A 13,139-nucleotide genomic window follows, 5' to 3' on the forward strand; every position below is an offset into this window, starting at 1 on the left:
AACAGGACTGAGCAGTAAACCGGCTGGATGTTCAGAGAACATTCTCGGAATATTCTGGTTAAATGTCATTGTGTGGTGTATTGACAGGCTCGGCGTCATGTTATTGATTCATATTGGAAATGTTTTGGCGATTTTATTTCTGCATTTGTGTTTCTTCTCTGTCAGATACAGTAGATTTACGGTTTGTAAGTGATTACCGTTAGTGTGATCAGTGGTCGGTTTGAACGGCGTCACGACTACAACGGTCACCTGGATCTCTGATTGGCTCAGAGCGCTGATCCGGGTACTGCGCTAGAACGAGCCCATTAGCTAAAGGTACCAATATGGCGGAGGTAAGAGGGAAAACAGGGGAGAAGCAATCGATCTTAAATCGATATTTTTAAAATTTGTGCGCTGTATTTTCCGTTTTTATGTTATCGATTGGCGAAACAATAGTTTTTTCCTGCCGTGTAGCGTGTTTCGTGCAATAATTGTCATTTTAATTCCTTCAAAATATGCTTGGATGTCCGGACTGATCCTTCACTACAAGGCCGCTGCGCCTCGCTCGCTCAGCTGCTTTGGTGTAGCGGCTGTGTAAATTGATACGTAAATTTTACGTTAGCTTGCTGGTTATAGGAAATAACAGATTATACCGCTTTGGTTATGAATGGAAATTTATTTTTCCCGTTTGGGCTAAGTTAGCGGCGCCTATATTGTACAGATTGCCGATCTCTGTCGATTGCAGTACCGAGCAAACGGAATTAGTGTTTACATTTTTCGATGCATAACGTTAACAGGGAGCTTTAGGGTTAGCTTGCTAGCTAGCTAACTGTTACAGAAGCCGACACTGCGTAAATCGTAGTGTACCCTTCGAGATATTCCCTCTGTTTTGTCTTCGACTGTCTCTTACGAAAGGAATTACTTTAATTCGAGCGTGTAAAGGTACATTTTGTTCACAATTGTCCTCGGTGTAAAGCGTTCATTGCAGCTAACGCTGTATTAGCAACATATTTCAGGTAGCGTTAGCGGCATATTCAGTTTTCCTGCAAAACAATTCACGGTGGTCACAATACCGATCATTGAATGCATGTTTTTGTTACTCCGGTTGGCTGAATGTTTGTTGTTAAAGCGCTGGCATAATAGTTGAACCCATGTTTCAACTCATTTAAGCACTGGTTTTATTATTTTGCAGGCTTCCCTAGGGAGTTCAAGTCCAGGTAAGAATACCGTTGTCATAACATAAACAACAGATTGTGAAATACACAATTTAATGTATCTGTATTTGAATGACACTATATTGCATAACGTGAATGTCATTTATGTTGTTATATAGGCTATTTGTTAGAGAATATGGCTTTGAAATTGACAAGATTGTTATGCTTTTCTGCATGATAGTAGCTGAATTTCTATTCTTTTTAGTGCATCTGTAACATTTTTTAATTTTTCTGAAAAGGCAGACATTTCAGATTGTTTTTGTTTTGGTCTCTCACCCAGTTGGCTCTTTATCATCAGAGGACCATGACTTTGACCCAACAGCAGAAATGTTAGTTCATGAGTATGATGATGAGAGGACTCTGGAGGAGGAAGAATCTCTGGAAGGAGGGAGGAATTTCAGCTCAGAGATTGCAGATCTTGAAAAGGTAAACTAATAAATGCACAAATTGCCTTAAATATTATTCTTATGTGTAAATGTAGCAAATTTTGTGATGTTAAAGTACCATTCAAAACTTGCGTTTTTGCATTTACAATACTTTTTATTTATTTTTAATGTGGAAACCAGAGTGCCCATCTTCTTAATGTAGTAGGGCTGTAAATATCGACCCCGTATTGTCAGTAGGGGACAAAGCGTGTACTATAAGACGATGACATTTGCTTGTTTGACCTCCATGAGGATTAAGGGAAGACACCTACATCAAAGTTGCAAATGCTACAACTAATAAAGGTCAACTATGTTTAAGAACATATACATCATTTCAATTTTGCCCTTGAATTGTCTCTTTGTGACAGTGAATTACTGTGTATCATAACTTTTTAATGTAAAAATTGATTAGCTTTAAACTTGTCTTTTTCATCAAAAAAATAAACAAACATGTAGATCTACTTTTAATTGGAACACAGATGGGTTTCAGTCTTAATATTTTAATCTTATTTGAATAATACAGGGGAAATGCATAATAGTTTAACTCTCCTCTTGTTGTTATACCAGGAGGGTAACATGCCTTTGGAGGAGCTTTTGGCCATCTATCGCTATGAGGCCTCAGCGGGCTCTAGTATAGACAGCTCATCTGGAGACCTGACTGATGAGCTGCCTGACATGACTCTGGACAAGGTGAATAACTGCTGTAATGTTGTGAACAAATAGATATAGTGAAAAATAAAAGTAAATGTATTTATCTTTAATTTATAATCCAGATATTCTGTTTATAACCCTTGGTCTGCTCAGTATACAATGGACATTATTCTTTCTTTCCAGGAGGAAATAGCCAAAGACCTGCTCTCTGGGGACTATGAGGAGGAGACCCAGTCCTCGGCAGATGATCTGACCCCTTCAGTCACTTCTCATGAGGCTACTGATTTCTTCCCAAGAACACTTCGATGTAAGTGGCATTTGCTAAAAAAAATTACTCACTGTTTGTAGCATTGCAGGATTAAAACTTGTCATACAGTGCAAAACAATGTCATGCTGCCAAATTAAAGATATGACTACAGCAGTTATTTTAGTAATTTAATTAATAATAATTTTCTACTAATATTTTTTATGAATGAATGTTACTTAATTGATTATGGTCTATTAAATGTCAGAATATAGCCACCTTTCCCTTTACAGTTTCTTACAGCCCATGATGATGTCATCCGATGTCTTGTCTTGCCTGATGAGCAATAGTCCAAAATTAAAATATATTACATTTACTTTGACAAGAGACAAATAAAAACAGCCAATTCTTTTCAATTCAGTAGCTACAACCAGTAAAAGTTTAACATTTTTTCTTGAAAATTACTAAAACATGATTCAGTTGTTAAAATAGTTGCTTCAATCAGCTCATTGTTTTAGCACAAGAAAATTATATAAAAAATAAAATCTTAAATTGTGGAGTTAAGAAATAAGATATGTCAACAACTCCACATTTAGAACTATCTCAACTATATTTAACATTCCCAAACATCTGTGGGGGCGTTAAAGAGATTTAGTAGTTATATATTTTTTTTCTCTCTACCTGCAAAAGGAAATTCACTTACCTATCATTGTACCAAAATTGACGCAATGCATTTCAAGATGTTTATCTGTTGTTTATGATTTTATCAGCAAACGCTATCTCTGATGGTGATAAAGAGTCAGAATGTGATGATGATGGGCCAAGCCCAGAGGACTCCAGAAAGGTAAATTACGCATTTTGAAACCCATTAAAATAACGCTTACTAAAATCTTTTAACTTGAATCAACACTGGTTTGCTAAACATGTTCTGTATTGTTTTTTGTTGTGTTTTTGTTTTAGGAAATAATGGTGGGGACACAGTACCAAGCAGAGGTTCCGTCTGGCCTCTGTCACTACAAAGATGGGGAGAAAGGTGACTGTTGCTTTTTTGGTGACTTATTCTACAATGTGAATGTTTTATCTATACAAGACCAGAAATTTACAAAAAGTGACAAATAATCTGACTTTTATGTACTTTGTAATGTAGTTTATGAGGATGAAGACGAGTTATTATGGAGCCCAGGTACATTGCCAGAAAACAAGGTTAGGACTTTCCTGTCTGATGTGTTGTCACGGACAACAGATGAAAAGACAGGATGTGACAAACCATGGATGCATGTTCGAGACAATGAGCAGGTCAGTCCTGTCTTTATTTATAAATCCTTTTATGTTGTAACACAATGATGAGCGTGGTGTGATTGATGTATGTTAGCTAATACAGTTTATTACAGTCATTTTATTTTTGATTGGCTTTCATTCATTAAATCCCGTAGCAGGTGTACTTTGAATTCTTCAGATACTTTGTTTTGAAGGTACATGCTTTTAATCAGGCCAGTTTTTCCTGTCTTGACCACTTCACTCTTTTCACACAGGCTTTGTATGAGCTTGTCAAGTGCAACTACAACACTCGTGAAGCACTGGAGAGACACTGCAGCCGTGTGAAGTCCTCAAAAGGTCAGTACAGGAAACCATTTCCTTCTGCATGCATGTCGAACCGGATTTAAACATTCTCACAGTAACTTGTGATGGATTCATGTCATGTTCTCCAACATTACTTATGTATCAGTTTCAACTGGCTTGTTCCACTTTGTCACGGTACAAGCTTCCTCTGTTTACCTCTGAAGACAACTGTATGCTGCTTAGTAATCTTTGTGTTTACTGCTTAACTATTGGTGAATTGTTTTTTTCCAACATTTTCATTATTTGAAAAGCAGCACCTACATACTTGTCCATTCTTTGCTTACGTTATTTCATATCATTAAGATATGCTCTTGTTTTAGTGTAAAAGGAAGAATTAGGTCATTTTTATGCAGTGGGCTGCACTCAAGTTGAATGTTATGTGGTAATTAAAATCCATCCTGTACAGAAACAAACACTATTGACAAACCCATATTGTGGTCTGCACCCGTTGTGCAGATTATACTGGATTTACAGTAACTTCAGCCCTAGCACCTGTTATTTATTTTTTCCTAATTTACCCTGGGAGAAGTAGAGCAGCCACCTTTATATAAAAAAAATCCAATAACACAACATCGTTCCCTCAAAATTCAGTTTAATCAGCACTTCACTTACACTCCACAGAAATATAAATATAAGAAGTTTCACAAAGTATTTTTTTTACCAGACTGTTGTATGCCATTGCTTTATGCAAATTACAGAGGATTTTATTTTTCTGGTCACTTTTATATTTGCATCTAAACCTTTATCTTTGTGTGCTGTTAGTTTATTGTTGACATCCAAACATAATACACACATAATACAAGTAATTTGATTTTTGATAACTTTATAAATTGTATCTAATTGTTGTCATATGTTAATCTTTGTATTTATTGTCATTCATTTATTGTCAATTTGGGATTGATGTGAGTTTAAGTCCTGTGAACTGAATTTTCTTGGTAGTTCTACTCTTTCATTTGTGTACAAAAACTATATGAACGTGTTTCTGATTTAATTTCAGAAAAATCACCTCCGTGGTCAGAAGAGGAATGCAAGAACTTTGAGCATGCACTACAAATGTATGACAAGAATTTTCACCTCATACAGAAACATAAAGTGAGTCTTATTTTATGATCTTTGAGAGAATGCCCTTTTACACAAGCATGATACATAATACATAAAGCTGTGTAAAGTTTCTGATCCGTTTTGAATGAATTTTCCCCCTTTCAGGTAACAACACGAACAGTAGCGGAATGTGTGGCGTTTTACTACATGTGGAAAAAGTCAGAACGCTTTGACTTCTTTGTGCAACAGAATCGGTTTGGGAAGAAAAAATACAGTAGCTATCCCGGTGTAACGTGAGTGGCAGAAGAAGCAACTGTTTTATTACAGATAACTCAAAAAAATGCATATAATTTTGAGATAAAACTTTAAAACTTTAAAAGTATACATGATTGTTTGTATCCAGGGATCTGATGGACAGGCTGGTGGACGAAGCAGAGGGACTAGCCGTGGACAGTTCCTCCTCTGTGTGTTCAGGAGCAGGTGGAGGAGGAAGGCTGGAGACCACCACAGACCAACAGCTCAGCCTGCTTAACTCCATCACTGCCAGCGATCTCACAGGTCAGTTAAATTGGACTTGGTTCTGCATACACTACATCATGATCATATTTGGTGACATACTTACGTGTAACATTTTTATGGCAAATGATATTATGATTTATTTTTTTATGACATACCTATACCTACTACTATAACTTATTTATTATGTTTAAAAATGTGTTTTTTAATTCTGTATACAAACTTTTTTGCAAGACTCCGCAGTTGCTCCTCTTGAGGTTTCACTCATTTTTTTGCCTGTTTTAAGAGCTTTTGTCTGTATTTGTCTCTATTTGCTGCAAAGGTATAAGGACAAAGGATGTCATTTGGTGTGTAGATTGTAAAGGGCCTTGAGGCAAATTATGATATGCCATATTGGGATATTTAAATAAAATGACAAAATTAGACCTATGACATTTTTATAGCATACTATACTAAAACATTTATCATTGCATATGCTATGTTTTGTGGCATTTTTTAATGACGTGCTACGATTTTACACAGTTTAATAGCAGACTATATAATGACATTTTTATTATATACTATACCATGACGTAGGGCTGGGCAATAAAATGATATCAACCGGCAAATAACTTTTCCTTTATGGAAATATGAGAAGTAGTCGATAGAATGTCGATAGAACATGAACAATAGTAAGAATATGCTGTGGCGAACCAAATGCCGTGAACGACTTTGACCCTAGAATACAGCTGAGTGTTTGACAACAGAGTCGTATGTGCTTCCAGTGTTTTATTAACGCGGATCAAACAGGTGATGGTCCGACAGCAGCGCAGTGAGACAAACAGAGATCTGAAACAGCCAAATTTGCAGAGGTGGAAAGTTCATTCTGTAGACATCTACAGACTACTTTGTGATAGTTTCAGTTTTAATGAGAGTTTGGATGGTATTATTTAAAAAAACAAACAAACAAAAAACAGGACGCCTCGCTCGGTGTCTCATCCAGCCGCTGGCTCTGGGCTCTCGTCATTAATACCAGGGGCAGATGTAATGTTTTGGGGGCCTGGGGCCACAGGCACATTTTCTTACTTCCATTCTTTCTCTAGCTGGGAATGTTGGCAAGCTGTTGGCAGCTATAGGAGAAGTGGGCCTACTCAAAGTTTTTTTTTCCCTGAGTAAAATGATTAATAGCACAGATGTTTCACAGTAGATTCACAGAAGTTGAAGTCAGAGTCCTGCAGTCAGATTTTCCTGTTATTAGCACAATGTGCCTAAATTTACCTGATGTTTGTTTAAGATGGAGCTTTTAATTTTTATATAATGCCGGGAAGTTTATTAGATTGTAATAAATCATATATTTATTATAATATATATTATATATATATCCTCCATTTTTTTATGGCATACTTAACCGTGACATTTCTATGACAGACCTTTGACATTTTTATCAGAACTCCTGCATCACACTATACTACAATGTTTTTGACATTTTTTATGGCATATAATATTATTGACATTTTTATGACATTCTGTGCTATGACTCATGTTTTTCATGGCATTCTATATGATGATGTTTTTCTCCATTTTTTTACGACACTATACTATGATGGTTTTGGGGGGTTTACGCCCCTTTTTTTTTAAAAAAAGTTTTTTTTCTTTATTTCATTAATTAGATAGGAGAGAAGTAGTGTGAAAGGGGGGAGAGAGAAAGAGGGGATGACATGCAGCAAAGGGCCGTGGCCGGACTCAAAACTGCGGCCGCTGCGGTGATGGCATAGCCTCTGTAAATGGGGCACCTGCTCTATCAACTGAGCCACTGGGCATCCCGATGTTTTCATTTTTTGGTGTACTACACCATAATTTTTTTATGACATACTATACTGTGGCATTTATTATTATTTATTATTATTTTTAATGACTAGTATGACACTTTTATCAAATCCTTTATAGCATTCTGTACTTTGATGTTTATCATTTTTTTATGGCATACTATGTAATCATGTTTTTATGATTTTTTAAATTTGGCACACCACACCATTTCTTTATGAAATACTATACAATGATGTTTTTGTCCCATTTTTTCCATGATGGACAATACTGATGTTTTTATGACCTTTTTTGGCATAATATACTCATACATTTTCATGACATTGTAATGGCATATTATCATTTAAGCTTTTTAATTGCAATTTTACAAAAATACTTTTATAACATTTAAACGGCACAATATACTATTATTCATCATTATTTTCTTGAATCAAAACAAATAATTATTTCATACTTATTACATACACTATTTTTTTTTCTCCTTCCACCAACATTTTTCTCGACTGGCTCTTGTATTGCGTCCACTTATTCAATGCTAATTTCATGTCTTGTCTCTTTCCAGCTTTGAGTAACACTGTAGCTACAGTGTGCAACCCTGCAGAGGTTGGTTGCATGGACTCCTACAGCTTTCCTCCACTGGAAAGTCTCCATCGTGGGACCCTGAACCACGACGAATCCCTTGGGTTCCCTTCTAATGGCGCAGACCCCGACTGCCTCAACATGCTTGATGCTGGCTTCTACCACTCTGATCTGGGCCAGCTAGGAGGAGTGTGCGTCAACAAGGACTGCGAGCGGCCCTCTAAGAGACTCAAGATGGCCCTGCCTGACTCCTTTATCAATGACGTGTCTGTGGGTAACCTTGGAGTGGACTTCGAAGCGCGACGGACAACAACGCACCACCACCGAATCACCGGCGCCAAAATGGCAGTGTCTGTCACAGACTTTGGGAGTTTGGCAGGTAGTGGTGAGCCTAATGGGTTTCTGGGAGCACATGCACGGCACCACACACAGCACACTGCGGCACTTCAGTCAGAGTGATCTTCCTTGTCTTCACCTCTTGTTCTTCCCTTTTGAAACCCCATTTCCTGCTTGTACATAAGACTGACCTCACTGGAGAATTCAATTTGTTTAAATTTTATTATATATATATATATCTATATATATATATATGTATATGAATATACTTTTTTGTTTTCATTTTTTGTGTAATATGACATCAGTGATGTCTATCATATAGAACTAAAATCTTGATTTCTCTCAAGAGTTTATATAGCCATTTATTTTATTCTTGTTTTGTGGTCTTGAGATGTGTAACGTCCATGTACAGTGGGGCCCAGAGGCTGCAGTAGGAGAGTTGTGTATCTTCCTCCCTCACATTTTCACACATCTTCAGAGAGAAGGTATGTTATCCTGCCATTCTTTTTCAGATGCCAAAATTGGCTCAGTTTTCTGCCTCTAGTGTCAGTATTGAGTTGCTTGTCTCTGTTGTTTGAAGTGGTACTTTTTTAAAGATTAGTGTTTGGTTTACAGGTACTTTTTAGTGACCAGGCTGGTGCAAATGGTTTTACTTTGTCCCTAAACAAACCTGGCTAGATTTTGTATGAAGAGCAACACTAGCATGGATATTGGCTTGGAGAACAGGAAGTGAGGTGGCTTCAGCTGCAAAGGCCTTCCAGTTTGGTTTTCTTTTCATTATCTCCTGTGGAATCTTGTCTGGTCTGCAGTTGGTCTTCTTGTTTACTTTTTAAACTGCTCAGAGTGGCCAAAGTGGAACGAGAACGTTTGCAACAATTCATTGTTTTAATTGCAATTTAGTAAAACACAAATTATACTCCCCGATTCCATTACTTTTTTAAACAGCTGATGAGAAATACCTCAGCAGAGTAACATAATGGGAGTTACCTTGTTTTACAATTGGATATCAAGTTTTTCGTTTAATCCTGCTTCTTTTTCGGGCGATATCATCAGACAAGCAAATCATAACAGCAATATTGCCGTGCAAAGACATCGATTATGTTAATAGTAATTTAGATAGACATTATCAGGCACTGTAAAGTGTGTATTTATTACATATACTTTTACCTTTGTGAGATTTTGTTTAATCCTTTCGCTGATGCTTCTTCTGGGCAAGATTAGCCGCGGGTCATTTAGTTGTAGTAAAAATAAATGTTAGATGATGCTCCTACATCAAGTAATGCCATTTTCAGACCACTTAGCAAGCTTGTGCAAATCTGCTAGCAGTATTATCTCTTTTATTTAAAGCCACTCAGATTTTGAATTCAACCTCTGCCTAACCTGTACTGACTAGAATGCATCGTGCAATCTAGTCGACAGTTTTCATGGAGTCTAGTAGCAGAAATGGAGCTGTTGTTTCTCAACTGAAGTCCATTATTGTGAATTGTAAAATGTTTAGCGGGTCATCGTCAGTTGATTGGATGCAGTAGTAGTGTTTACTTAATTTATCTATGCATTGTGCTATGAATAATTAGTTTGTTTCAGGGGTACATCATGTTTGTCATGTCCATAGATCTAGTTATTCACCATTATGTGTGTACAGACCAGATTCATGCTTATTAATCATAATTAAGTTTGATCAAGTAATACATTGTCCAAGCCCAGCATCAGAGGAGATATTCACTTCTGCGTTTCATGTAAATATTTAGCAAATAGCCTTTAAAAAGTCTATTAACTGACCTCTTACACTTGTGAATCTATGTTGATACAAAGGTTTTAATTTGAGTTCTTGTCAAAAGGCAATAATTTGTAGATATGTACAGATATTTTGGGTTTTGCATTTTACCAGTTGACTTGGTGTTTGAATTTTGTTTCTCTATTTGGAAAGTCATGATCCCCAGGACACAGCTGAAACCACGCATGCCAGCTGTGTCTGTTTATCAAGTGTACCACTGACAACGGCTTTACCTGAAGACGTATTGATATTACTCAATGTTGCAATTTTGCCTTCAAAACTTGCAGCCATGTGTAAAAGACGCTCATCTTTCTTTCTTAAATTTTTTTTTTAATCATGTCGTTGTCTATATTTGTCTTGATGGTAAAGGGATGGCTGCTACTATTTGGAGAGCTAGTTTCTCTTTTAATGCAATGTGCATAATGCAGTAGGTCCTCCAAGCTCTTCTAGCTTTAGCAGTGCAGTGATATTTATTTCACCTGTGGTTTGTACAAAGACTCAGAAAAACTGTCAGAATGTAAAGGCCATTAAGTAGTAGAAGTAGGTTTTTCACCACCCTGTGAACTCTCGAAAATGTGATATTTTATTGATATCTCCGGTATGAGACTTGTGTGTGCAAGAAAGCACTAAACAAATTTATTTTATATTTTGTATTGTGTTTTGAAGTTTAAAAAGGAAAAAAAAATTATAGCAGTTGTGGTTTTGAAAAACAGAAAACTCGAGTCCTTTGATGAAAACAAAAACACCTTTGTGAATAAAAACCTACAAAACTTAAAAATGTATATCCAGAAATATAGACAATCAAAAACTTCACTATGAGTAATGTTCAAGAAGCTATCTTTATTGTTTATAAGAATTGTACATAAACATTGAGTTGTTTTTTTTTTCTTTTGTTAAACATTATTTTGTATTTTCTGTTGTACTTTAATACCTTGTGTACAGATCCAGAAATAAAGCTCTGGAAAAGGTTCAGAAATTATTGCATGTGCTTTATCGTAACACAGAAGATTCTACTCATTCACATGGGAAAGATTGTGGTTGTAGTACTTTTAACGTTAAAAACTGAAAGAAAATACTAGTAAAGCAAAACTGACGTGCAATTATTCCTACAATTTCATTGGGAGAACTCACAAATACATTTAAAGACGACACTGTCAGTATCTAACAAGGCAATACAAAACATTTGTGGTTAAAATTAGCGGTTGACTACCTTGTTCTTTTGAGCAGAATGGGCAGAGTAAGAAAGTCCTCAGCCAGAGTCACTTTTACACCACTGTCCTGCAGAGCATCTTCCGCCTGTCTCTTTAGCTCCGAGACATCGTCCTCACCCCCTTCCTTCTGTAGGGAACAGGGTTTGTACCTCTGGCTGAAGTGGTACAGCACCAGGCTCTGCACACAGCAAGTCCGAGCCAAAGCTGCCGCCATCTCAGGTGTACTGTGTCCATGATCCACGGCTTTCTCTCGTTGCTCGTCCCCAAGGGTGGCCTCATGAACCAGGACATCTGCTCCATTGCACAACCTGAGTGGACCTTCCCCAAGAACTGAGCTGCAGTCTCCTAAGATGCAAACTTTTCTTCCAGGAATTGCTTCTTCCAGCACATCACTAGGCAGAAGGACACGCCCGCTCTCCAGAGTCACAGGCTCACCAGCTTTCAGGCGTCCATACAACGGCCCAGGTTTCAAGCCTGGGGGACACAGATGTAGTTAAGTATGCCTTTATAATATCTTTTAAAAATATTTCAAAAAAGTCAGCATGGTAGGTTGCAAAAAAGTCATAGTTTCGCAAAATATAAAACATTTTGCTGTGTTTCAGTTATGGTCAGCTGTATCTGTATTGTGTATTTTTCTGAGTGTGGCAGCAAACATGTTTAATGAGAGACAGAGCTCTTCATTTTCGGAAGATTTTTGTTTCCCTCCAGGTACCGATGCCAGCCGCCTTTTGAGTGACCTCAACTGCATATTGCTGCTGCGGATTGGCTGCTCTGGTGCCCTGGCCTATTTAACGCCCAAGCAGGTCGAAGGGATGTCAAGGGTCAGTGCTGTAAGTAGAGCGCATTCTTCGCGGCCTTCCGACTGTTTGATTATGTGTAAACTTAGTGAGCTCTTTTGATTAAAGCAGTGAGCTGAGACATAGCTACATTTGTACTAACTTGCTGATTGATAAGCTGTGTGTTGGTTATCTTAGTAACGTTTGAGATTTCCATGTACGTGTTGACATACCACTATTAAATCAGTGCTGTCAGGAGTGCAGGAAAATCTCATCTCATCTCATTTTCAGCCATTTTTTTCGACATCCTATGTAATGAGGTTTTTGGCCTTTTTTCCACTTTGTATAATAAGACGCATCTCTACAACCTATAATATGTAATTTTCAGCCATTTTCCTGACATAAATATTTAACTTTTTTCCATTATACTATAAGATTGCATTTTGACGTGCCAAATTATGAGGTTTTTGGCCTTTTGTGGCCTTGTCTTCCACTTTGTTTGCCATGACTAGTATCTACAAGCTATTAAATGTCATTTCCTGCCATTTTTGACATGCTAAATTTTGAATTTTTTTTGCCTTTTTTGGCCCTTATTCCCAGCTGGTGCAAATGGTTTTACTTTGTCCCTAAACAAACCTGGCTAGATTTTGTATGAAGAGCAACACTAGCATGGATATTGGCTTGGAGAACAGGAAGTGAGGTGTCTTCAGCTGCAAAGGCCTTCCAGTTTGGTTTTCTTTTCATTATCTCCTGTGGAATCTTGTCTGGTCTGCAGTTGGTCTTCTTGTTTACTTTTTAAACTGCTCAAAGTGGCCAAAGTGGAACGAGAATGTTTGCAGCAATTCATTGTTTTAATTGCAATTTCGTAAAACACAAATTATACTCCCCGATTCCATTACTTTTTTAAACAGCTGATGAGAAATACCTCAGCAGAGTAACATAATGGGAGTTACCTTGTTTTACATTTGGA

At 37.1% G+C, this 13,139-nt stretch overlaps 1 protein-coding gene across 1 annotated transcript; it reads left to right on the forward strand.

Annotated features, from left to right (window-relative positions):
• The first annotated feature begins 218 nt into the window (after window positions 1–218).
• Window positions 219–11,158, forward strand: mier3b (mesoderm induction early response 1, family member 3 b). Its single transcript, XM_042488489.2, has 13 exons — window positions 219–332; window positions 1,172–1,196; window positions 1,474–1,619; window positions 2,186–2,308; window positions 2,453–2,576; window positions 3,284–3,357; window positions 3,474–3,546; window positions 3,661–3,809; window positions 4,046–4,127; window positions 5,131–5,225; window positions 5,340–5,467; window positions 5,578–5,732; window positions 8,056–11,158. Exons 1-13 carry the CDS (start codon window positions 324–326, stop codon window positions 8,529–8,531), a joined length of 1,659 nt encoding a protein of 552 aa, XP_042344423.1. The 5' UTR covers window positions 219–323; the 3' UTR covers window positions 8,532–11,158.
• Window positions 11,159–13,139: the final 1,981 nt, after the last annotated feature.

The sequence above is a fragment of the Plectropomus leopardus genome, chromosome 4, assembly GCF_026936395.1.
Source record: "Plectropomus leopardus strain MGB_pleo_1.0 chromosome 4, ASM2693639v1, whole genome shotgun sequence".
Lineage (NCBI taxonomy): Eukaryota > Metazoa > Chordata > Actinopteri > Perciformes > Serranidae > Plectropomus > Plectropomus leopardus.